This window comes from Cydia fagiglandana, chromosome 16, assembly GCF_963556715.1.
Source record: "Cydia fagiglandana chromosome 16, ilCydFagi1.1, whole genome shotgun sequence".
NCBI classification, from domain to species: domain Eukaryota; kingdom Metazoa; phylum Arthropoda; class Insecta; order Lepidoptera; family Tortricidae; genus Cydia; species Cydia fagiglandana.
Window position 1 is genome coordinate 11545560 of NC_085947.1, and position 27991 is coordinate 11573550.

Consider the following 27991-nt stretch of genomic DNA (forward strand, 5'->3'; position numbering starts at 1 on the left):
ACACGAACGTTAGTATAATCTGACTCCACAGTCAAACAAAATGTAGTTTTGTGGAGCATTGTCCTTAACAAAAAAGTTTTAACTTCTTGTATAATAAATCCCATCAAAAACATTACATGTAAAAAGATGCAAGTCTCGGCCAGTGTAATTGTTCTACTACAAAAAAAGTTTTGAGATGTTATGTGAAACCAAGTCGGTTATTTTAATCAGTGCCAGGGGGTGTTAAACCGTATCAATAAGATATCTTTAATTTTTAATACGTATAATGACTTGGCCATCGCACGGCTGCATAATGACACAAGGATCATCGTCAACTAATAAAAATAATTAAACGTAAATCTAGCGCGCTAATCGCATGCAGTTTGAGCATTAAGTATACATATTTATGTAATCAAGCAGATAACTAAATAAAAAAATAAAAATAAACTTACAAGAACATAACACATTCAAATGACGTAAATCAAGTCACATACCTAACAAATTACACAACAAAAACGACACCGTTAAAAACTGTGATTGATGTGTAGCACTGTTCAGAAGTTATGACAAAAAAAAATCACGACGATGCTTTTAGAGTTTGCTCGTCACGCTAAAGATGGCGCGTCATTTGGATTTACTACAGTTCATGTTTTCACGATACTTACTGTTCCTCCGCACTAGTAGTACGATGGCCACGAGGGCACCGAGCACAAGCAGCGACAACGCCGCGGGGAGGATGACGCGCGCTCCTCCTAGCGAGCGCGCGCCCGCTGCCGGTACCGGGGGTGACAGTTCCCCGTCTATGACTATAAAATAACAATTAAAATTTATTCGTAAGACTCATTTACAATGTCAATTAAGTTAAAACAACTATGAAACGCGAAAATGAATAAGTTAAGAAGGTCAATTCTACAAAGTGGCGCCCAACGTGGGCGGGCCCTTTATTGTCTATAATATTAAACTTCATCTAAAATCCTATTAAAAAACATCCTATGGTCTTATTATTATTCAAACTCAAAATTATAGCTGTCACTTTTGTTTTGGATTACCTATTTGTTTTTACAGTGGAGGTAAAGGTAATTACACACTATGCCGGTGACTTGTTGGCGCCTTGAATTGTAGGAGCCTTTAAAGTACGGTTTCTGAATTTAAACCTCATTAAAGTATAAAAGGTTATTTTAACTTACTGCCACTAATGGAATGAGTAGTGAAGTTATATAACGCCACGGCATGTCCCGCGTTGTTATGCGCTGTTATCCGCAACTGGTATTGCGTAGCTGGCGTCAGACCGGGGACGCTGAAAACTCGCTCGGTCGCTTGGACGCTGTTAGATACTAATCGCCACTGAAATAACAAACACATGGTGTCATTTGAAATGTTCAAGGGAAGAAATTTCATATAAAGTCTGATGAAAATACGCTACCAATGCTAAATATTACTTGTTTTCTTATATTTCCATGTTACTCTGTTTAGTGGCGCCCAAACGTGGGGCCAATTATTTATAAATAAATTAAATAACATTTTTATAAATTCTGATGGAAATACACTAAAAAAGGTAAATAATCTTACTTGTTTTCTACATAAGTAGTGCTTACTTGTGATTGGCTAACTTCTCTGTATTCAATAACGAAGTACAGGATTCCGCATCCGCCGTCGCCCCAGGAGTCTAACCACACGGTTACAGTGGTCGTGTTTAGAGTTATCATTTGCGAGTGTTTCGGTTTTACTGGCACTGAAAGAGGCATTAAGAGTCAGATTTAGGGACAATTTCTTTCGGTAAGGGTAAATCTCCAATTACAAATTAGATACGTAATCAAAAAATCTACAGTCATCAAATATAGAAATGTGAGTAGTTTATTCCTACTCATAAAGTAAGGATGACATAATTATGACAAATTGACTTCTAACTGAAGCATGTTGTGTCATTACACAACACGTTTATCAATTAAGTCATTAGTGCCATTGCACTAATGGCGTAATTCATAAACGCCTGTCAAATTTACCAAGACGTTGATTTGTAGTTATTGGAAAGAAACACAATAACCAGAGGTTTGTAAAGTTTCATGAATTAGGGGGAAAATAATTAAAGTGTCCGTCTATTTACCAGTTCCTTTAGTGAAGGCATGAACGATATCGCAAGGCAGCCCCGTCCCGATGCGGTTGAAGGCCGTGATGTACAGCTGATACCGAGTCCCGCACCAGAGGTTTGGCAGCACGTGTTCTGATGTTCCAGCCTCCACTTGCAACTCCTCCCAGTCTCCATGCTCGCGTTTGTAGTTGATGACGTAACCTGTAAATAAAAAATACGATCAATGATTTGAGCACAGTATGATCTTGTATCTACCTTAATCATAGCATTAGGCTAGCATGGAAACCATAGCCCAAACGAAGGTTTAGAAGAGGTTCTACAATGATCTGATGATAATAGATCCATGGGTCCATGAGATACTTTTTCATGCTTTAACATCCTGTAATTACCATGGTGATATAAAAAAATATAATACAATACAATGATAGCCTCAAGTCTTTAATTCGATAATACTTTCAGACCAGTTTCAGTCTAAGCGGGTTTCATTTGGTTCACTAAATCCGCCTGTACGGATATAGTTGACACGTGTGCAACAAGTATGTAAGGGCTAGGCCGTGTGTATCACACAGATAACTGAACAGGAGGCAAACATAGCAAGACTCAGGTAATATAAATTAGAATCTAGTGATATAAATTCTTTGTAGTTACCCAATATAGGGCTTCCTCCGTCGCCCTGATCACTCCACTGTAGATGCAGCGAGTCGGCATACGAGTCGACGACGGCCAACACCGGCGGCTGTGGCGGCACCTTCACTTCCACGCTGTAAGTGACCTCGTCCCGGCCGTGCGGGTTCTCTACCGCACAGGTGTAGTTACCGCTATCAGCGTATTGGCTCATGCTGGAAAAGTTAGGGTTTACCGGTATAAACAGAGTATTCTATGTTTTGGCGGTATGACTAAAAATTAAATATTTTACAAAAATCACATAGTATTGTCAAGCTGCCCTGATGAAAGTAAAAAAGCTCAACTTCTTACCTGATGATGAGTGTGCCATCAGCGGTAACGTTTTTTCTTAACGTCGATTCGAGGGAGGCACCATTCATGCTCCAAGTCGTCGAGGGATTCGGGGAACCAACTTTATTACATGATAGCGATATGTTCTCCTTCCATGGTGTCACTATGCTCCGGCTAAATGAGGTTATTCTTGCTGGCACTGAAATATAATTAACAAATATAATTAACAGAAATATATAAAAAATGCTTTTGTCAGGGCTACCCTGTATTAATCGAGCTTATGTAGGTAATCTGCTGAACAGACGTAAGACGTTTTTCGGGACTCCAATCCCGGTTCACTCGAAACAGTCACACGAAACACGTGTATGGAAAATGGAATATCGTTTGGCGGACTTTCTCAGAGTAAAACCTTAGTACCCTAGTACGGTAAAGTATTTTTTTTTCACCATAATAATTATTTCACTCACCAGAATCAGACGGTAGGACAGTGGCAACTCTAGTAGCTTCTCCTTCACCGAGCCGTGTAGACGCTGAAACCCAAAACTGATGCGTTGCCCGCGGCGGCGACCGTGATGTCTCATGAGACAGTGTGCTTGGAGACAACATACGCTTGTGGGTACCCTCCTGAAAATCATAACAAATTAACGTTTATTACACATTGCATAACATACCTAGCAAACAAAGACTTGTTAAAGTTCAAAAAATTTTGCAAGACTTTTTTTTAGATTTTAAGTCAAAGGTTCGTACCTCCCTCCCATCTTCTATGACGCTCATATACAGAGTGTATCCCACTAGCACACCGTTAGGGGAAGCGGGAGGCAGCCATGACACGAGGATTTTATTACGCGAAGATACCACTGCTTTGATGTCCGCAGGAGCTGACGGCACTGTAATTGAAAATTTTGCTGTTACTATAGAGGTTGAATACTATTTTAGGAAAAAACGAGTGAGGGCGAAAATTACAATTTTTTGTAACAGCGGTGAGTGCCTTTATAAGCTCTCGCCATAGGTACCTCAACTTTGATGGTTACTGTCCCTCTAATGATTCTGAATTGATCCAATTTAAATATTGTGACAAAGATCCCATTTCAGTATTGTGATCAATATTGTACGAAAAATAAACCTGTTAGCATGTCTTAACTTATTTTCTTCTTTTTATTAATTTTCTTGTTTTGTTTTGTTCGGCATGCGTTGTGCTTTGATTATTTTATATAATTGTGATATTTAATTACCATCTTCCTCAGTGTGACAATAAACGGGAGCAGCCCGGACCCCATCACCAGCCGCGGTGAAAGCGCACACTGTCACGGAGTAGTTCGTATACCGACGCAACCCTGACAGAGTGGTGTGGAGGCCCGATATCTGCTTCGTTACGGCATCTTCGTTTCCTGTAACGGCATACATTCCCAAATATAGGTATGATTCTTCGTTATCTATGTGTTTTCTCAGTCGGCGTTGTTAGAGTTAGACGAAGAAAAGTCTGCAGAGATTTTAACAGCAGTGCCAATTTTATTACTTAATACGTCATAACTTCATAGAAGTTTGACGTTTAAAACAACACCTGTATTGCGTGTGCTGTCAAAATCTGTGCAGACTTTTCTTGTTTTAACTCAAGGTAAGTTCTGGTATTTTACGCTATAGCCCGGTTCGACATCTATAATCAATGCATGTTCTCCACCTTTTTCAGTTCATAAAGTGCGAGAAAGGCGCACTGTATAACTTGTCTCCATCAGGCTACCTATGCCATTAAGTAATTAACAGAATGAGGTTGTTATTATGACTTCAACAACTGTCCATGGTAATGAATACTTACCATACCAATCAGTAACCGGTGCGTAAGTAACTCGGTAACCCTGTAGTACTCCGTTCCGACCGCGGGTGGGAGGGGGCTCCCAAGCCACGCGTACTGATTGAGAGCTCAGCGCTGTGCACTGCAGCGATCCTGGTGGTAGGCTGGGTACTGAAAATATACACGTAATGATAATATCACACATGTAATAATAATGACCGAATGTACCGTCAGAAATGGAGAGATATCGTAAGAGAAAGTTTGAAATCCACCAACATAACCGGACATGAAGACCAGCCCAGACCAGACCAGGTTGGAGGGGCAACCCCGGCTGTCAAACGATAAGCAGCTGATTTTGCTAGGTCCCTTGTAATTATTTAATTTTAATGATATTTCATGTAATATTAAGCATTAAAAGTGTGAATCAAATAGTTTTAACATTAAGTTTTATGTATACATAATAAGTGAAGTGCTTTAGTGACGTTTACTAGTGTCTTGTAATATCTCGGATTTGTAGCCGTTACAGGTTATAAATTTGAAACCTACGTTCGCCTTGGAATCCTTTCTGGGTTTTTTTTATCACTAATATTTACTAAGTGTGTTTATAATAAAGCGTTGATCATTGTACAGGGTTAGAACGCAGTGTAGATACAGTCGATCGTCACTATTTCACGTAAGTACGTACCTAAATATCACTTAGCTTGAGTGAGCGATTCCTTGTTTATTTTTGGGTTTAATTTCAATTGCAAAACTGTCTACAATGCTTACCCGCAGAGCAGCCGCAGCGGCTCGCCAGCAGGAGACTGATAAACTCCAACTTACCTTGCTGGAGTTGAAAATATCCAAGGAATCTTGTGCTCAATTGCTCAGTGAAAGGGAAGACAGTGAGAAGGAACTATTATTAGTACTTAATAGCAATGATAAGCTTAAAAAGGAACTGTGCTCATTAGAAGCTGACTACAATAATGTAAATTCAGAGCGGGCCCGGCTTCAGGAGACGGTTGACAGGTTCACTGAGTGTAGTGCTGCGTATGAGCAGGCCCTGAAGGACATCAACTCATTGGAGAGAGCACTGCACGACGCCCACGAACAAATCTATGAGTTACAGGAGGCCCAACACAATGCAGCAGCGGCACACTCTCAGAGCTTGTTCGAAGAACTGGTCCGGCCCGACTCTCAGTTGGTTGCCGCACCAGTTGAAAACCTTGTGGCCACTACAGATTTAGCCTATGATACTACCACACCAAGGTTAGTAAATTGCAGCGGAAACAAACTAAAGAAATATATTAAATTAAATAGACTCATTAAAAAAAACCAAAACTTGTCTAAAATAAATAAATTGTTTTTTAAAAAATTGAGATTTTGTAAAATTAATGTTAATTTAGTGGATAAGTTAGATTTATATTCTACCCAGTTAGAAAATAGTCAACTGCAATATGAAACCGACACACAGACTTTAAAATTAAAAATTCAGAGTTTGGAGGATTCCATAGAATCCTTAGAAAATATAAATGAGAGTTCTAAAAAGGTGATTAATGAATATTCTTTGGCCATGGATGATTTAATATCCCAGATTAAGCTTAATTCAGAACGGTTTGAGTCACTGACCAATGCCCAGTCATGTACTTGCAAGCAAGTGACTGAACATTCGTCGACCAGCTTGCTCGACCTAATTAAGCCTGTGTGACGGTTTACCACAACAGCATGTAAATGATAATAGCTCCTTCCACACTACACAACAAAGCACACCTAAACCTAATGTTATTATGTATTCTGATGAAATTGGAAGCAATATGAGCTCATTTTTAAGCTTTTACCTAAAGGGACTTAGTACAATCAGCAATTGTCTGCCTCACAGTAGCTTTGAAAATATCTTAAAACAAATTTTAAATGACAGTAATATTAATTCTAAGACAACACTGCTTATTCTTATGGGGAATAGGGGTAATGTGAACAAAAATAATTTAATTAAATACTTTGAACAGTTAAACTCGCTTGCAGTGCATGAAATTATTTTTTTCACATTCCCCTATTGTGAGCAAATGTCAGAGGCAGAAAATACCACTAGACATAAGTTAAATATATCTCTATATAATCTTTGTACATATAGTAGTAAGTTTAGCATAATTGACACTAACAATTTTGTTAGTAAATACCATATGCCTATGGTGTTTTTGACTAAAGGCAAGTGTTGCCTTTCAAATTATTATAAAAGACAAATAGCTTTATCGCTATCCTATTTACTTGACATTTCTGCCAAGAATTTGGCAGACAATTCTGCTCCTATTGAGCAGCCCAGTATGAACTTGGAATTGGTTCCAGTCATAACCAATGATTTAATAGATTTAAACTAGCTGTTAAGACAAAAGATTCTGTCTCTGGCAATTTAGTTTTAAATAAATATAATGAAAAATACTGCAAACATGGAAAGTATATCCACCTGGTGCATCAAAATATTCAATGTATTAGAGGAAAAAATTTGCAGATTGAACTTTTTTTGAATGATTTTAATATTGATATTTTATGTCTTACTGAACATTGGTTACATAATAATGAATTAATGCCCCAATTTAATAATCACCAGGCGGGAAGTTCGTTCACCAGACTTAGTTCCATACATGGTGGGTCATTAATTATATTAAATAGTCAGTTAAAATTTAAGGAACGTAAGGACATTGTATCCATGTCTGTTGAACGGACTATAGAACTAAGTGCAGTTGAATTAGAGCAATTTATTGTTGTCTGTGTGTATAGGCCGCCATTAAGTAATTTTGAATTATTTGAAAACATAATGGAATCTGCCCTACGTAAAATATCATCTTCTAGTAAGAAATTGCTTATATGCGGCGACTTTAATGTAAATATTATGGAAAATTCAACAATGTCTTGTAGATTATTGAATCTTTTTAAATCTTGTAATCTCAACCACATGTTTATGGAGCCCACTAGAGTGACTGCTACTAGTGCAACCTGTATAGATAATATTTTCACAGATATTTTTCCTATTGCTAAAAAAGTTATCAGCAATTTAGAATCTGACCACTTAGGTCAATTAATGGTATTTGAGGCATTTAGGAAAAATACCATGAGAAAACAAATAACTTTTGTACCAGTAACCTCGGACCGCGTGGAAAGAATGAAGCTAAGTTTAGTTCAGGCGCTACCCTTTTTGTCTTCCGATATGAGTCCTAATAGTATGTATAATTCATTCTTTCACACTTTTATGAATCATTATAATGCGATATTCACCTCAAAATCGGTCGTAGTTAGTGGTGCATCAGTTTTTAGTGAGTGGGCTACTGCGGACTTACATCAAAGAAGACGTGAACTGTATGCCTTATATGAGGAACGGCGGTTTAATCAGAGTGATGAATTTAAAGAACATGTGAAGGCGTATTCGAAGAAGTTTAAAGTAGATTGTCATATAGCTAAGCGAAATTATCTAAGTCAGAAAATAAAAAGTAGTTCAGACATTATTAAAGCAACCTGGAAAGTAATAAATGTGGAGACTGGTCGTTCGAAACACACAATTAAAGAACTTAAACTAAACATTGATAACAAAATTATAGATTCTAATTTAGAAGTAGCTACAGAATTTGAAAAATTTTTCACCGAGGTACCAGTATCTACAACTAAGGATTTAAATTCATCACCCTCATCTGCTGTTACATTATTAAAAGATAACGCTCCAGAGTGTTGTGGAGACCTTCATTTTGAACATGTTTGTACCTCAGATGTATTAAAGGCGTTTAAATCAATTAATGTCAAAAAAACTAGTGACCTCTGGGGAGTCTCTGTCCATGCTGTCAAATCCTTAGTAGAAATTGTAGCGCCTGACTTGGTAGTTATATTTAACAACAGTGTTGATTGCGGCGAGTTTCCTGATCTAATGAAACATAGTAAAGTAATTCCTTTATTTAAATCTGGTAGCAGCTCTGACCCCACTAACTTTAGACCGATATCTGTGCTACCAACATTTAGCAAGATTTTTGAAAAATTAGTTCTTTCTCAATTAGTACGACATTTTAACGTTAATAATTTGATGCATAATAAGCAGTTTGGTTTTACACGGGGTCGCTCAACAACCGATGCTGGTGTTGAGCTAATTAAGCATATTTTCGATGCCTGGGAGGAGTCACGAGATGCTTTAGGTGTCTTCTGTGATTTATCTAAGGCCTTCGACTGTGTTTGTCATGAAACATTAATCAGGAAACTTCATTATTACGGCGTTAGAGGATCGGCACTGAATTTACTTAAGTCCTACTTAAATGGTAGAATACAAAGGGTCGATGTGAATGGACAGCGATCACCTGGGTCATTGGTCTCTATGGGTGTACCACAGGGGTCAATATTGGGGCCTTTCCTGTTCCTTATCTACATAAATGACTTGCCATTCCTTGTTAAGACCCACCATGATATAGTATTGTTTGCAGACGACACCTCACTTATTTTCAAAGTCAAACGACAGCAACAAGCTTACAATGATGTAAACAATGCTATTTCAAAAGTAGTAAATTGGTTCAATGTTAATAATTTAATGTTAAATGAGAAAAAAACTAAATGTATTAAATTTGTCACTAGTAGTAACGTAAGGCATGTGCAAGCAAGTGTCATTGTGAAGGATGAGGAATTGGAATTAGTTGATAGTACAGTTTTTCTTGGTATAACTTTAGATTCTAAACTCCAGTGGGGTCCCCATATTGCTACTCTTTCGAATAGACTGAGCTCTGCAGCTTTTGCAGTGAGCAAAATCCGTCAGTTAACTGATGTGAAAACAGCTCGATTAGTATATTTTAGTTACTTCCATAGCATTATGGCATATGGTATTTTACTGTGGGGCGGTGCTTCAGAGATAAATACCATTTTTGTTCTGCAGAAGAGGGCTATTCGAGCAATATACAAAATGAATCATAGAGACTCACTTAGAGATAAATTTAAGGAAATTGACATAATGACAGTGCACTGTCAATACATTTATGAGAATATTCTGTATGTACATAAAAATATTGTAAATTTTAGGAAAAATTGTGAAATCCATAATATTAATACTAGAAATAAACATAAGTTCGCAGTGCCCTTCACTCGGCTCCATAAAATTAAAAAATCATTCATGGGTAATTGTGTAAGATTTTATAATAAACTTCCAAACCATATTACTGAATTATCTATTAATAAATTTAAGAATTATGTAAAGCGTAAACTTATTTCCAAAGCTTATTATACCACACAGGACTACATGAATGATAATACAACGTGGGATTAATTGTTATTCGAAATGATTATTTATTTATTAGGTATATTTGATTATTGATGAGGACATTGATATTCCGATGTAATACTATCTACTTGTTTGTTACTTATGCTTTTTTTGACATTTAGATTTTATTCTAGAAATTCTAGACTAGTATTTTTTTATACAATTTTTTTTTTAATGTTTGACGATCCTTTTGTGAAATTCTTAGTGTTAAATTTGACATGTATAATAATCCAATTTTATTATGGAATAATTTAACATCAATAAATTGCTCTGATAATTAGATTAAGATTAATTACGATTCATAAGAGCTTGTTGCTAGGCCTACATGAATAAAGTATATTTTGATTTTTGATTTTTTTTTGATTGAGCCATGTGCGTCATTCAAAACAGCCACGACCACTCTGACAAGAGTGCACGACTGAGAAGAGCAAGAATAACAATTGGGATAGGCCAATTATACCAATATTGTAAATTGATATTACGAAAAATAAGGGCTGTCTCATTATGTATTATGTGATATTAATTTTGGTATACCTGGAATTTTGCCAGGTTTCAAGTAGGTAGGTATTGAATAAGATTTCTCACCATCTTCCATAGTTGTTGCAGTGGTAGGCGGGGACGCAGGCCCCGCACCTCTACTATTATACGCTTGAACAACGACAGCATACGCAGCATGTTTCTGAAGCCCCGAGAGCGTGGTTCTCGCTCGGGCTGTGCCGGCGCCCTCGACGGTACGGACGGTGTAGGAGGCGCCACCTGGTCCGCTTGCGCTTAGAATTGTACTGTTGCTGTTTAACTGGAAATAACAATTTGAACGTGGAACGAAAGCTAGCAATTTATGCTATTGGGTTTTTCACGTGCCAATGCGTCATTGCGTAAGTAAGCAAATGATTTGGAACCAATTGAATGGTTAAAATAACCTATGACATGTATAAAAACAGAAAATACTTTCTTCAAGAAATTAATCGACAATGATGTTTATTGTATAAGTATATGTGTACGTAGTTCATAAATTGAATTACCTCCTGAAACCCCACGTAATACCCCAAGATGTTCCCGTTCCACAGATCTCTCTGTGGAGGCTCCCAGCTCACAATAAGCTCGGTGGAGCTCTTGGCTTCCACTCGTACGTCCAACGGAGGACCACTCGGCACTGAAAGAACAGACGAATTTGGTAAAAGAAATATCATTACTTTTTCTCCAAGTAAGTACCTAATACCTAATACCCAAGCGACGTAGACAGGCATAGGATGACATAAATTTGTCCAGATTTAGCTTCCCCTTTTAATTTCTTTCATCTTATTTTGCCCGTAGCGAGCATCGACCAATCTTCCTTTAGTTTCCTTTGACCAAAACCCTTGAATTGAAATTGGCTGGACTAAATAATTGAAATTGAATTAAAATTGTTAGGAACTAATTACCTTCCTCAGTTGTGGTAACTTGCACAAGCTGGCTGGGCTCGCTCTGTCCGAGCCTGTTTTCTGCGATGATGCGAAGGTGGTACGATGTTGCTGGCTGCAGGTTTTGTACGTTGGCTGACGTCACGCTGCCCGGTACTATTACTTTTTGAGGAGTCGTTGGCCATGGTTCTAAAAATGAAAACATTTTCGTAAATTTTATTTGTATAAATGTGGGGCTTTGCAACATTGTCGTAGTCATTCAATCGAAAAACATAAATCTGAAAGATTTAATAATATAAATTACATTACAGTTAATTTTACCTGGTGCTTCCTTATATTGTACTATATAGTTTATTATAGGACTGTTTCCTGCGTATGGTTGGGTCCAAGATATTTGAATCGATCGGGACTGCTGGTCTATTATTCTTATATTTTTTGGCATTTCAGGCACCTGAAATGAAAAAGAAATTTAAAGGCTAACTAATATATGATTGATAGGTACCTAACTAAAATAAAAAAATGCGGTGTAAAGTATAATACTACAATACGAGAATCATACCTACTAGCATGAGTTGCGTTCTTGCGCGCGATTCCATACATCTAGCGCGACTTCAATTATGGACTCGCGCGCGAGAACGCAATTTCTGCTAGACCGCCAGAGCTTTCTTGTATATGAACTAAACATATTACAACAAAATTGTAATGTTTAAGTAACGTATATTTAAACTAAATGTACTGAAAATTTCTAGCTTAAAAAAAGATAGCATGTATTTGTATTACCTCTTGTATCACAAGATGTATGAGCATCTCATCCTGACCGTACGCGTTGGAAGCCCTACACGTGAGCGCCCCCGTGTCTTGCCGGTACGTCTGCAGAATACTAAGCTCGGAAACTAGGCCATCGTCCAGAACTTGCTCTCGGATTGTATATCTGTAAAATAACTACCAATTAAAACTTCTACAAAACAATAAGGAACTACTAGTACGGTTTTCTGCTTGCTCAAAAACTGAGAAGTTTCTAACTTGTTTAAAGTGATTCCGCCTCTTAGCTGGTTCTGTGAGCGTACAATCGTTGTATTACGCTACTACTATTTTTTAAAGGAAATTTCAAGTCTTATCAGCAGCCAAAGAGTGAATGTGTATGTGAATATGTGCGTGGGAGTGTGACCAGACACAGCGCACTGCAGATATGCTGTTTTCCCTGCCTGGACGTTACCCACCTCTGATCCAGGTGGTGAGCGATGGTGTGATGGTGAGGGCTCCTCCAGCTGACCTCGAGCGCAGCGTCACCGGACGCAGCGCACTGCAGATGTGTTGCTTTCACTGCCGGTACTGTACCCACCTCTGATCCAGGTGGTGAGCGATGGTGTGATGGTGAGGGCTCCTCCAGCTAACCTCGAGTGGAGCGTCGCCGGACGCAGCGCACTGTAGATGTATTGCTTTCCCTGCCGGTACTGTACCCACCTCTGATCTAGGTGGTGAGCGATGGTGTGACGGCGAGGGCTCCTCCAGCTGACCTCGAGCGGAGCGTCACCGGACGCAGCGCACTGCAGATGTGTTGCTTTCCCTGCCGGTACTGTACCCACCTCTGATCCAGGTGGTGAGCGATGGTGTGATGGTGAGGGCTCCTCCAGCTGACCTCGAGCGGAGCGTCGCGGGACGCAGCGCACTGTAGATGTGTTGCTTTCCCTGCCGGTAATGTACCCACCTCTGATCCAGGTGGTGAGCGATGGTGTGATGGTGAGGGCTCCTCCAGCTGACCTCGAGCGGAGCGTCGCCGGACGCAGCGCACTGTAGATGTGTTGCTTTCCCTGCCGGTACTGTACCCACCTCTGATCCAGGTGGTGAGCGATGGTGTGATGGTGAGGGCTTCTCCAGCTGACCTCGAGCGGAGCGTCGCCGGACGCAGCGCATTGCAGATGTGCTGCTTCTCCCGCCGTCACTTGAACGGTCTTACTCTTCATCGGAAAACGGGCTGGAGCTGCAATTCAGAATTCGTAGTCATTTGTCATGTTTATCTTTATGTACCTATGTAGTGTTATTTCTATCCCTTAACCTTTCAAGTTTAAACTCGATTAATATAAATTTAAAATAAGTTAACTCTTAAGTATCTACCTATCCTATTGTTACTTTTCTGAAAACTTTGGTTAGGTAGTGATTTAACATTAATTTGAATACCTTTTGGAGAGAAAAGTTCTCAATCTCAACTCGATATATAAATACTTACTTTTATGTGCGTAGATATATAACTACTTAAAATGAAACAAACGAGAGGCATTCTAAATATAGGACAGACTTAAAAAGGAGCCTTGAGGTCCTTGAGGATAAATTGCTAACAAAAGGACTTCTTTTAGAAATAAAACAAGATTAATAGTATCTAGTTACGTAGTGAAGTCTGACTACAAATCTTGATTCTCATTGTTCAAATTGCTTTTGATCCGTCCTACTAATACAAAAGTTAAAAGTACTCTATCGACTTTTATTGGGTGATAGGATTACCGAAGTCAAGTTTAATTAAAGCAACTTACAAGTAAGTCATGGCGAGGTAGCTCAAAGGTAAAACTTTTAAAAGCTGATATTCGGGAGTTCAAAAGTAATGAACTGATATTCGACGAGTAAAACTAACGAATGAAGAGCACTTCTATATCCAGAATTTTATAAAAAAGAGCCTCAACGATGATTGACGAATATGTTAATCGATTTATTATGTCAAGTTAAGTACCAAATAGAGACATACTTACAGTGGGTAGTGATCCAGATAAACATGTGATTCTAACCTAAAGATAAAGTACCTAGATCACTCTCGCTCGGCCTTCAGGCCGATTCAAAATTTTCAGAGGATGGAGGCTTGGGTTACAAAGGGGTATTAGCTTCATATGATTTTGGACCAGTTTTTGTTAATCTAAAATAAATTTCTCCATATAAATATATTCAATACACTTCACTATTGCAACCAAAAATATAAAACTTCCTTTTAAATAAAGATAATATTATGTCCTCATATTCTTCATTGCCTTTGTGCCGCCTGCAGGAGGAATTCTTCGTTTAGGCGGAAGGTTAGATATTGTCTACGTTGAACTAAAAAGGCTGGAAAGATTTACGGCAAAATGTTTGTGGCGTTCAGTGATATTTATGGGCGAAAACCTATTACATATACCGCTCCTTTTTACCGTTCATCTTTATACATAAGATAGATCATTCAATCTATGTAAGTAATGTGTGCTGACAACAATACGAGGATTCGACCTTTAAACATTGTTTTATTTAATTTCCGGAACTTTAAGGGGCCCACTGATTACCAGTACGCCGGACAATATCGGCCTATCAGTTAGAAGCAAAATTTGACAGCTCCGAGCAACTGGCAGGCTGATATCTTCCGGCCAACTGGTAATCTGTGGGCCCCTTCATACTTAAGATCGCCCGGCAAAAATAAAGTAATTCTAAGCGTCAGTAAAACCCGAGACGATAAACATGCCGGTCATCTAAAGCTGTACATATACATATAATTTAAAAATATACCTATATAAAATAACATTTTGCAATGCGAGATATTTTCTTTTAAAACATTTTTAATTTTGGTTAAAATCCACATTGTATTTTATAAGTATTTTACTTCCAGTAGGAAAAAGGAACAAAGAATTGTAAAGCCAGCTTTTCTCTCGAGGCCGAGGACTGGAAGTATACGTTTTTGCGTGGCTAGTTTTTAAATCCTTTACAATATTTCCTGTCGAATTCTGTCTTTGTCTGTTATCTACATTGATTTAAATATTGTTTGTGTAGTGAGTTTCAAGGGTATTCGTAATAAATTTAAGGTTGTAACTTATTTATCAAATAATCGGCCTTTGTGCAAAACGTTACCCTTTTAATATCGTCGATAAACATCGATAATAAAAAGATAATCGAAGATTTCAGCGCATCGTCTAGTTAAACGGTATGTCGAAGTTTATCTCCGCAAGTAAAGCTCGTGTCAAACCGAAATAAACTAGCGGGAAATACAATTACGGTTCGAAGCGAGGAGCTGTTTACAAACCGGGCGTGGACGTGACTGCCCGGGCGCGGCGCTGGCTATCGAACTTCGAGAGATTCTTCTACGGATGTTTACACTGGCTACTTGTTACAATCTACATATATTGAGGTCGGGATTATTCAAATATCAACAATGACCCACAATAATAGACAAAAAGATCATATTCCAAGGATACTATAAATGGAACTCTTGAAAGAAAATACCCTTTTATTCACTGTTACTGAATGAAAGCAACCGCAGCAGAAAACTACTTAGCAGTTACCGCTGCACCGCGACTGATACTGAGCACAATTGAAATTGTATTACTTTCCGATATTTGCCATTCAACAAAAGCCAATAACGGCGAACACAAACACGTACACGGTGAACTTATTCTAGTGGAAACCGACTGTCTCGTTTTCCAATAAAGAGGAGACGTATTGCGACGTACGGTCATTGAGTTTTCTGCTCAGACGCGCGCGAAGCAGCCGCGTCTTCCCACCTTGCGACCAAACTATTTGGTACAACAGTAAAATTATTTGGTACAATTGTAAATAAATAAATAAACAGCCGTAGAATAAATAATAAGTAAGTATTCGTTAAGGCAACTTATGTTGTATTTTTTATGGAGTATTTCGAAATAATAAGTCTTGCTTTGTTTCTGAAACCGATCACAAAATATATTTTTCGCATTCATAAAAAGAAAACGCCGACCGCGTTGAAGTGACCCGGATATAATTTTGAAGTAGCGGTGCCACTCAGCGTTCATCAGACGTAGCAGAGTGGCGAGAAAATGGACTTCCTCCGATATTACATAAGTACAATAGAATGCTGCCAGTTCAGCAATTTGAGCGAGTTATCGGGCGCGGTGGAATTCTATAGAATTAAATAAAGTTCGCCCGGGATGGAGCGGTTAGATATAAAATTATAGGAAAAGTTGCCGACCTTCCGTGATTCGAATGATAATTGAAAAACCGGGCTACTAAGGAAAGAAACGTGACAGAACTTCTAAACAATATTAATACAAAGATTCTGTTATTTTTTAAACAAAGCTACTGCTTTTTTATGCGCTCGCAACTGAAATTGTCGTCGAGAGCATTATACAATTTTGTGTAATGTCCGTTAGTGTGTCAGAAGCAAAAAGATGCACTGATACTGAATATAGTTTAAAGATATATTTACCTACTTTATTTACAGTAGTCGTTTATTACTAGATAATTCAGTCATTCTATTGCCTTTATTTTAGCTAAAAATATGAAAACACAAATAATAATATGAATGTAAAACCGATAAACAGTGGCCTCCGAGAAAAATGCGTCCAATAAAACACTTGAAGCGCTTCTATATCCGTCCTCCCAAGACGCAGCTCTCTCTACACTACATATAGTTGAGTTCCATTGTTTTCAATAGGGAGGATATTTCCACGGCGTGCTACTAGCAATAATGACGCAAAAGAATTTTCATTTGAGTACGGTCGCTTGTCCCGACCAAACTCATCCCAGCGATGGCAGCCATCAAGACATTCCACAACTTTTCGCAGACGGTTTGACAAAAAGATGCCGGGTTTTAACGCTATACCCACAGATGGTGAAAAGTCATTTTCCCTTCGCCTCAAGTTTAACTCTTGTTTCATTACTTAAAGTAGTCGCAAGTTTTTGGAATTTTCGCAGGCCTATTTTAGTCCTCGCGGTTTTGCTGATTTTAATTTTCTAATTTTTTCAGGCCAGACAAAGTTTGAATACATTCTGTAAAAACCGTTGTAGGTAGATTTGTGTAAGATAGTGTCATAAAAATGTATAAGTTTTTCTTTCATGATTTCATGAAAATAAAACTGTTCATGGAAGAAAAACCAGTCATTCTACCTAAACAAATGATAACACAGATTAGATTTATTAAAATAAGTACCTAATCATGAAGAACATGGCAGTTAGCTATATGTAATAGAAATTAAATCATTAGGTAATAATATATTATTCGTTAAACACCAGACCCATTCATTTCTACTAAGCTGCATTAGTGTTATGGAGGTGGTTATAGTAATTTCGTTTAGTAACACTCACCATTAACTTTAAGAAATATGAGCTTGCTGAGTCCCGCACCGATATCATTTCTAGCCTCGCACAAGTAGTGTCCCTCGCTGTCCTTGGCCACCCGCTCGAACACCAGTGACCCGTTCTCCAGCACTCTGGAGGTGCCCTCGAACATGAAGTCCTTGTATTCACCAGGAGTGTTCCCTAAAGATAATAAAATTGTTGTTAATAATATAGAAATGAACCCTTTGATCTGACGGGCTATCTCATACAATTTGGCGGTGTGGAGCGATCCGCAAGGACGGTCCGCGTGACACTAAAACCAGCCTAAATCCCGGTCTTTTGATAGGCTTGCGTGGAGATATAGATCCAACACGTAGAGGCCCTTTGGAGAGCTTTCATGTAATGTAGAACGTCTGCTGGAACCCGTATACAGGCGCAACAATAGACACCCATGAACCGGTCTCAGCAGGCATTGGGACTATATTGTAATGCTAGTAATGTTCTATCTTATTATTATGTTGTTAAGTTTTGCAATAAACGAAACTATAGATAGTGACGGAAGTAGTGTCACCCAATGTATGGGACGTGCAAGTTTTGGTATCGGATGAATTCACTTGGCACAGATGTAGTATACATCAAGCTAAGCCAATCCAGCCCGGTAGCCAACCGCCACCCCCTGGTGCATGGGTAGGCAGGGGGGCATCCAAAGTTACACGCCGTATATTGGCTTCTATTTACCTACCACCTCGAGTTTGGTATCATTTCCAGATAAATCGGGCATGAGCAATTCATTTTTGAGACCTTTCATGTACAGTTTAATAGAAAAAAAATTCAAATATTGATGAATAAATCAAAATCGGTGTGCTATTTTTTTATTCAACTATTACTATTATCAGCCGAAACTAGAAATGCTAGAAAGTTGAAATTTGCACACCATGTAACATTTATAATGTGTACAAGAGATAAGAAGCGATATTGAAAAAATCAACCCCAAGGGGGTTGAAAAGGGGATGAAAGTTTGTATGGGGTTCATGTTCTATTTTAAGTTAGGAATTTCAAACTTCGTTAAAAGGTATACTATTAAAATACAAGAAAACTAATTTCAGCGTTTTTGAACATTCATCCCCTAAGGTGGCGAAATAGGGGTTGAAAATTTGTATGGAAATCAACATTTTATTCGAGTGTGGGGCTTGAAACTTTTTATATGTATGTGCATATTATTAGAATACAAGAAAAGTATTTTCAGCGTTTTAAAATATTCATCCTCTAACGTGGTTAAAAAGGAGTAGAAAGCTTGAATCCATCACAAATTACTTTGACTGCCCCCCCTGCCTACCTGCCAGGGGGTGGCGGATGTCTACCGGGCTCAAATAGCTTAGCTTTACGTATATTAGATCTGTGCTAAGTGAATTCATTTGATACCAAAATTTGCACCTTATGACACTACTTCCGTCACTAAGATAACAATGTTGTTTTAAAAACTATGAAGTGGAACGGTGCATTCAAATAGCCAATTAGAATTGGTCGTTTAAACATTCTTGGTGCACATGGGACACATACTCGAGCGCGTTGCATTTCCCGCTACATACTTGCAGGCTAGTTCTAGTTTTAGTTATATTATATCTCATTCCGATATGATACTCAATCTGTCAGTGTCAAAAGTTGGTTGAAGAAATGTCACTTTTAACACTGACAAATCAATATCGTCTCGGAATCAGATCTAATAATTAAAACTTGAATCGGCCCGTTAGGTACGATATCGACATGCATATATGCTCTACGAGTGCTACGACGTAGCACTTTGGTCTGAAGCTGTACATCGAAAAGTGTTTCTCAGCCGGCCTAGCCAAGGTGACAATCGCTATCGCCTCGACAACGAAATGCTTTGTGTCTCCCTATCACTCTTTCAAATTAGTGGGACAGTGACAGTTGCGTTTCGATCGCTACGGAGCGTTAGCGATTGGCATGTATGTTGTCTACGGAGCCTGATGAGAAAAAATAAACAGGTTAATTTTAGTCAAAAGCTTACCAACAGCTTTCTTCCAGGTAATTATCGGTTTCGGGTACCCTTCAGCCTGGCATTGGAGAGTCACATCCTGGCCTGCAGCTACTGCCACGTCGTTTGGCTCCAGTCTCCACCGTGGAGGCACTAAAATATAAGGTGAGGTTAAAATAAAATATCTCTATTTTAAATACTGGTAACTAATATACAGAGCTCGGCGGGGGTGAGCTGTTTTCAGAGTTTGCACAACATGGACATGCCTTGTCATTCGATGGTATATGTGGTGTAATTTAATAACTAAAGAAATTATTTTATTTAGGCTGCCTTTCCGCTACGATATTTACGTCGCCATTAAAACAAATGAATTTTATAGCAAGCTTTTTTAGTAAACCTCTTCAAATAATATGTATATCCATCCATATGCTACTATTAAAGTTTATTTGTACACAAGGCATTATCATTTTAGTTTATTTATAATTAATAAAGTTTTCTTTTAATATTTCTTTCTAAGGTGCATCTATATTAATATCTACACATGACACAAGTGACGTCAAAATGGCTCACCCCTGCCGAGCTCTGCTAATATATGTATAAAAAGAATAATTAGTACCTATTATTTATTGAAAGGTTCTCGAATGGCGACCACGTACCGGAAGGCGCAGCGTGGGTAGGCCCCCCACAAGGTGAACTGGGCGACCTGGTAACGCAGACGCAGGGGGGGCAGGAGTCCGCTGGATGCGGGTGGCGCAAGACCGGTCATTGTAGCACTCTTTGGGGGAGGCCTATGTCCAGCAGTGGACGTTGGACGTCCTCTGACTGATATGATGATGATAATGATGATTTATATAGATACTCAGACTTACCATTGACAGTGAGCGGAACTGTAAACCGTTCAGAACCAGCTACATTCGACGCTATACACGTGTAGTTTCCACTGTGAAGCGAAGTGATGTGCTCGATAACCAACGACGCGCTGTACTCGTCCATTCTTCTCGTGATAATCCCACTCGGAGCATACGGGGATGACGTCACGGGTTGGCCGTTCTTCTCCCAACGAAAGGCAATTGGCAAATCCCCCTCCAAGATCTGGCATGAAATCGCTGCTCTCATGCCTTCCCTCAGCAAATTCGTTAGAGGCTGAATAGGCAAGATCTTCGGTTGAACTGCGAATATACAGAATGTGGTTGACTTAAATTACATATAATTCTATATTATAAAACGAATTATAGTGGGAATTTTCCATGTCAGCGGCTTTAATCAAATTTTAATTAGTGAACCTAAATGGCGGTTTTGGCGAGCGGCGGGTCGTCCAATTATTGACCACGTGACAACGTCATAAGTGCTTGCGGCTTCCACTCCTAAAGCGATGGCATTCAGCGCATAAATATTTCTTGTTGACGCCGTCCGCTGAAATGCGATATATTTGGCTGTCGCGCCGGAACTGCGCCACTCTAAATGCATCAGGGGAAACGCTTGCCGAGCCTAGCGTCCACGGGAATTGGGCGTGAAAATATAATTAGGAATTTGAAAGTTTTACCTTTTTTGCTCGAACTTCCCCCTACCACATAATTCGCTACGTTGCGCTTCAATCCCCAAGGACCGGTTTATCAAAAGTTTCGCTATTTGTGCGGGCGAGTTTGGTAGTTTGTTTTTATCCAACCTTATATGATATATTATGTAATGGTTTTTAGTAACAAATGTGTCCTACGTTGGGTTTGATAAATTTCACTCTCAATGAATTACTGTACTTTAATTGAATATATTTGATTTATGAAACCCAACACATTGAAATACGTACGTATGTAAGAGAATGATAAATTCCTCTGTATTTTTTTCTTTTGTCGGATTGGTATCAAAAAGTACATGTCAGAATGTAAATTGAAGCTCGAATTTCGGTTACCTTTAAAATACAAACTGCGTTTACATTTTGGATAAAAGTTTGTGTTTACTGTTAATTATCGTAACCTCTGTTCACAGGCTTGCTCAGTGCTCAGTCTGGCGTGCCCGTGGTCCCTATTTTTATTTTTTTATTGCCCTATTAACCGGGAAAAGCTGCGAGTTTAATGCCCGTAGATGCCGCGGGAATGGTAAACGTGCTAACTTTAATGAATTACGGATGAGTAACTCCGCCCCTTTTGAATTTGTGATTTTATAGCGCTCTAAAGCTTACTAACAGAAAATGAAAAAGGTTTATACCCCAAATTCTGATTAAGTTTCTCTTTAGAAGGTAAAAAATTCAAAATAAGACTGTACTTACAACGGGTGTATTACAACGGGTGTGATTACATAATACCTACTACTGAGGGATGTAAATGAATTTAGAAAATGACTCTGAATATCGCGTTGACACGCGTCGAGTGTGTAAGCTGTCAATGGCCGCTCCACTGAAGAGCCAGGCTTCATGCATTTATGACACTCTTGAACCGCAAAAAGAAATATAGAAAAAAAATATTAAAAAATCTGTAAATATTGATTCATAAATTCCTCCTAGTTAAGAGTTGGAGAACTCTTCACTGCAAATTAGCTTCTCAACAACTTCTGGATACGTGTGAAACTGTGAATGTGATATCCTGAATGCATCCTGGAAATTAAACTAGGATTTGTATGCGAACCACGCGCGTGTTGCTCATCTGTTGTTTCTGCCGTTTTGTTTGGTTTGTAATAAGATTAATCTGAGTTCATTGTTGAAATAGACTTAGAATGTGTGCCTGCTGCGGCATACCGCATTGCACTATTAATTTGTCTGGTATATGTGTGACTTAAGTATTTGCCAATCCATTTGGCATAATAAATAAATAAATATGGATCACTTGCTTGTTTAAACGTAAGCACAAAGTGCATGAAAGGTAATTTAAAGAAAAAAATATCACACCAAATTATTAAAAGTGGGTCACCGAGATAAAATGATATTAATGGTGAATCTACCATTGAGTATGAGTTTACTTTGTATGACGAGGTAAACATAACTATTCCTTTATTGAATACATAGTTACGTGTACTTAGAATTTTCACTTCGACCGTCAGCCATGCGTAGGTACGTGCCGGGGTTTTTGCCTCGTTGGGTTTGCTTTAAGATAAGGGCGCCTTAGAGCACTGACTTAGAATATGCACTTTACCTAGAGTATTTTGTAAAAATGTTATTATTTGTCCTTGAATAAGTAGTTGTGTGAAGTGACTTACAATCTGCACCTCGACTTCCCGACGAGCTGGATGGCAATGTCTATTCGCTACTCTGCATGTGTAGTTGGGTATGTACCTATAGACTCACCTACAATAATATGTTACTCTTTGCAGGTGACTGTACCGCGTCTTCGCCTCGCTACGTTTGCCTCAAGATAAAGGTAGATAAGTGACAGAATGTGCACTTACCGTCTTCTCCCTGTAACGGTGTTATTTGTTCTTGAGTAGTTGTGTGAACGGACCTAGAATCTTTAACTCGGCTTCTCGGCGTGCCGCGTAATTTTGTCTGTATGCCGCTTGAAATATGTTCGCCTCTGCGTTTGCTCCAGGATAACGTCTTAGAAAACCGACCTAGATTGCACTCAGTAACTTTCAATATTCGTCCTTGAATAGTGTGAACTGACCTAGAATCTGCACCTCAACCTCCCGGCGAGCTGCATGGCGTTGTCTGTTCGCCGCCTGGCATGTGTACGACCCGGAGTCTTCGCTGAAATGCGTTTGCCCCAAGACGAGCTAGAATTTACACTCAGTAACTTTAAATATTCGTCCTTAATAATTGTATGAACTGACCTAGAATCTGCACCTCAACCTCCTGGCGAGCAGCATGGCGTTGTCTGTTCGCCGCCTGGCATGTGTACGACCCGGAGTCTTCGCTGAAATGCGTTTGCCCCAAGACGAGCTAGAATTTACACTCAGTAACTTTAAATATTCGTCCTTGTATAATTGTATGAACTGACCTAGGATCTGCACCTCAACCTCTCGGCGAGCAGCATGGCGTTGTCTGTTCGCCGCCTGGCATGTGTACGTGCCGGCGTCTTCGCCTCGTTGCGTCTGCTCGACGATGAGCGTTCCGTTTGGGAACACTCGCTGACGACGATTCAGTGGCAGCGTTTGACCATCTATAAAAAATAGTTTTTAAAGTTGAGTTGAGTTGAGTTGAGTTGAGTTGAGTTGAAGTGGTCACTTTAACTGACTAAACAGCACAGCATTTTTCTGAGAAAACGAAATAAAACTATCATATATGAAATTTGTTTGGTATTTTAATGACAGTTTAAAAACTTGCGCACGCCGTAAGTGCGCGTCAGCTATAAATGTAGATAGCTTGCATTGCAAAACATTCTAGTATCTGTGAATTATCGTCCTTTAATAGATCGTCGTTATTATTATCTTTTAAATTTCACTAACTACTACATTAATCATCGAATCATCGTCTAAAATAATTAATCTATCAGGAAAAGCTGGTCAAAAGAAGAAAGATTTGAAATATTCCTATTACACACCTAGACTAATCCCTAATGCCCTTAAATGCCACTAAAGGCCACTTGCACCATCCCACTAACTCGGGGTTAAGCTGTTAAACCGCTAACCGTGTGTCAAATTGTACTGGTAACCACACACACATATTTAACCTGTTAATCCCGGGTTAGAGAAATGGTGCAAGTGGCCCTAAGTATCCTCGTAACTGCAGGCGACAATTTTATTGCAGCATATTTTATTATGCCGGAATCTGGTGGCCAAAATAAAATTCTAATTGTAAGCTATGTGGACCGCGAGCGGAACTCGGCCGAGAGCCGGGCAACCAAACGACCTCCGACAAATTTCAGCCAGTTACCCGCCGAAAGTTTACCCGGGACGCTCTAGCCTATTTCCACATTAAACTACTTCCACACATTATATGGCCCACACTACCTTTTAGTATGAAATACACGTGCTGACTAAAAACAAAGTTAGAGGAGATAACTAAATGCGTGTGTTTGAATAATCTGATCTGAGAGACGTCGCTTCTGTAAAAAGTTTTAAGATTTTAATTGAAATATTGATAATTGTGACTTAGGATAAACAGTTTTTATAAAACACCGATAGTTGAATTCATCACAGAAATTCACTTCCAGTCTCATATCGAGCCACTTTATCATTCAGAAAACAGTCTTTGCTACGGCCGAACTAGATATCTCATAACCGATATTATCTATAGAAAGAAAACTTGAATTCTCATAATACATTTTCTGCTTTAATCAAGATCGTTGTGTGGCTCGAATATAAAGGTAATCTTTTGATTCGCACGGGTGCTCAACCTTTTATATCAATACAGGTATCAAAAACCTTCGGTCAGCTTAATGAGAGTGTTCTATGAAAAAGATAAGGCGGAGTTGTTGACAAGAGTCGCTACGAAATAGGAGAAATTACTAAGGAGTGACCGAAGAGCCGTAATTTAATCTTCCACAGTAATTCTGTTAAACGCGGGGGATTTTTCACGGTCTTATACATTTTTGTCGGAATTTTACTTCATTATGCTCTAAGGTCGCTTGGGCGGAAGAAAGCCCATCAATCGGAAGTCCTCAATTTGTTATTTTTTTATTATCGTGGAGCAGCCTCAGCCCTGTCGCTATTGAACAACGTTCCTGTTTGATAACTTTATTCTGTCGCAGTCCATTTATTTACGACCTTTTACCGTTCAGTCAACTTTAAATAGAAACTAAAACGTTATTTAAATTAATGGTTTCAATAAAGTTACAATTTACTTCATAACGCCAACGTATGGTTTGATGATTAAATTGTATACCTAAATGTGACATTTCGTATTTGCAACCAAAGTAATGGACATACGTGTGCTTATTTTTCAAACTCGATGGGTACGCTTACAGACGTTTTTTTTTTATTTTACGAGATTTTGCGTTTTTAGGATTAAAGTGACATTCCATTTCCAACTGCAGCTGCAATACTGTTCATTTTCTATGGAAATTGACAATGACAGCGACGCGTTTCCATAGTAAAATAAACAGTATTGCAGCTGCAGTTGGAAATGGAATGTCACTCTTATGGTGAAGACACCTGTCACCCTACCCATCGAATTTGAAAAATACTATAACTCGGGGCACGAACACTAAGCTAAAGTGAATTTTTTTTTTAAAGTGGCTCTATATTTGACATGATATCGTACCTCTTGAGAGTAATAGAGGATTTCAATGACCAAATGCATAAATATAGGTACGTTTAAACTTCAATAATCAACATCAATTAGTATTCGCGCCCCGAGTTAGCACACGTATGCTAATGAGCCAAAATCCTAATAATTCAATAATCCTTGACCCACTTTCTTCAACCTAGTTTTGAAAGCGGCATATGAATTCCCAAACCACACAAAATCAGCTATAATCCGTCTCTCCGAACAAAACTATTGGACGAAACATTCACACTTCGTCTATCACGTCCAAAGATCGTCTATAACGTTATTCGATGACGTTACGTAAAAAGAAACTCCAGAGGGCCTACCGCGTACCCCGTTCGGCGTGTTGCCTCTCTGTTACACTTACGTACGAATATACAAGTGCTACAGAGAGACAATACGTCGAACGTGGCTCGCGGTAGGCCCTCAGTTTCCTCTAGTTTCCTTAACGACCTGTTGCTACGATACCCCTCGAAGGAGAAATGGAGTAAGGAGCTAAGGAACTTATATAATGTAAGTGCGGCTTTCTTGTGAACTACGGCACGAAGTCGCGACCCCCGCGGGAGCTTAATTCGTTACTCTTTCGCTTGCCCATTTTCTTAAATATATTGCTAAGTAGGTATGTTGCGGGTCGGTAAGGATTTAAGAAAGGATAATGCGGTCAAGTGGCACTAGGGCTTCAAGGGTTTGGATATACTAATAATGGTATAGAAAAAAGGCTAGATTAATTATATCACTTGAACTTTTGCCTTGACTGAGTCTTAGGTATTGGATAAAATAATTTAAGTAAAACTGGATACTTATGTATTTTAGTTATCTGCCGGTGTATTATGGATGGCTTTATCCATCTTTATCCACGTGATAAAATAACTGTCACCTTTTAACACCGTGCGATAGAAAGTGACGGACACCGTTTTATCACGCTGTCACGTAAACAAGAACGACCATCATATCAGTACTGAGTACCCACAGCACAAACCTTGGGTTCACTGTGGGGCTTAGTCAATTTGTGTAAGAATATCCTTATTTATTATTACATCAATAACGAGGTTACTTGAAACCACCTCATAATTAAAGTGATATCATGCTACATCTCAGACTACCATCCTTCAGGAACCAGAGAATGTTTTATTGAGTCCGATTATCGATTACGCCTGTCTTTCTGATTGAAAATTCTGTACTAACTTTGGCCTCCTTGACCCCTATTCGACAAGCGACGTTTGACGTATCGTGTTGATCTCCCGTTGATGTGGGAAAAATCATAAGTTCTCGAATACGTACAATGTCAAAATTTGACATTAACAATCCACAGTTAGGGTGACAAGCAAACCAAACCGAACCACCCTTTGTTTAGAGTTAAGTTTTGGCTGTACCAAATGATATTATCCACTGTTGACGGAATCAACACTCAGTATGCAATAAAATCAACTGTTGATTTGACGTGGATGCGAAATCTGACAGTTGTACATGTCGAATTTGGCCCCTTTACTGATGTATTACATGATTACTAGTGTACGGTGTATTAACTCTGGCGACCTGTCAGTTTGTAAAACGCTTCTACAGGGAGTTAACGGGTCTTCCGTTACGTAGATATTTGTGTTTTAAGTCACTTGCAGTTCTCCGGCTTAATCAACAATGCGTTGCTGACGATATCAGTCAATATAAAGTCGTCAGCGGGATTTAAATCACAGCTGTTTCTAATGCAGACTTCATTTAAAATTCACTAATGAGCTGAAAACAAAAAAGCTTTACGATTAAACTTCCCGGAATTAAACGGCATTATGTATGAATAAAACATGAGATTTGAGAACACTGGCTTGTCATTCCGCTCATGCAATATGAAGGAGGCTAGGATTATTTTATACGCAAAATCGTTTCACAGAATATGGCGAGAGTTTATTAAAGCTTTCATAGAATGCGATAGGAGAATAGTAAATAAGACGTAGACTTCAGAAAAAAAAACAACCTGGGATATACCGAACAATATACCCACAGAATTTCCTCTGAAATCACTAGCGAAATTTTTCGTAATGTACTTATAGGTACCTACATAGGTACTTACCTATCTATAGTTCGTTTTTTTTAGCATTAGAAAAAAGGTAAACAATCCTGACGTGTATATTTATTAAAACACTATTAATAAGTCACGGCAAATATGTAACAATTATGAATCATATAAAATTATTTACATTCTTTTTAGGGTTCCGTACCCAAAGGGTAAAACGGGACCCTATTACTAAGACTTCGCTGTCCGTCCGTCTGTCCGTCTGTCTGTCACCAGGCTGTATCTCACGAACCGTGATAGCTAGACAGTTGAAATTTTCACAGATGATGTATTTCTGTTGCCGCTATAAC

The 27991-nt window shown here is 38.8% G+C and overlaps 1 protein-coding gene across 1 annotated transcript in view; it reads right to left on the bottom strand.

Annotated features, from left to right (window-relative positions):
* The window catches only part of LOC134672231 (cell adhesion molecule Dscam2), an 83077-nt gene that overhangs the window by 10264 nt on the left and 44822 nt on the right, over positions 1–27991 (bottom strand). The window contains exons 11-30 of the mRNA XM_063530131.1: positions 23427–23588; positions 20373–20672; positions 19537–19656; positions 17535–17708; positions 13299–13449; positions 12249–12399; positions 11790–11919; positions 11490–11657; positions 11091–11221; positions 10654–10864; positions 4836–4982; positions 4255–4410; positions 3770–3909; positions 3490–3646; positions 3044–3221; positions 2717–2907; positions 2084–2269; positions 1575–1711; positions 1167–1323; positions 645–785 (exon numbers count right to left, since the gene is read on the bottom strand). Of these exons, the coding sequence (XP_063386201.1) occupies positions 645–785; positions 1167–1323; positions 1575–1711; positions 2084–2269; positions 2717–2907; positions 3044–3221; positions 3490–3646; positions 3770–3909; positions 4255–4410; positions 4836–4982; positions 10654–10864; positions 11091–11221; positions 11490–11657; positions 11790–11919; positions 12249–12399; positions 13299–13449; positions 17535–17708; positions 19537–19656; positions 20373–20672; positions 23427–23588 (3288 nt within the window). The remainder of the gene's footprint in view (positions 1–644; positions 786–1166; positions 1324–1574; positions 1712–2083; positions 2270–2716; positions 2908–3043; positions 3222–3489; positions 3647–3769; positions 3910–4254; positions 4411–4835; positions 4983–10653; positions 10865–11090; positions 11222–11489; positions 11658–11789; positions 11920–12248; positions 12400–13298; positions 13450–17534; positions 17709–19536; positions 19657–20372; positions 20673–23426; positions 23589–27991) is intronic.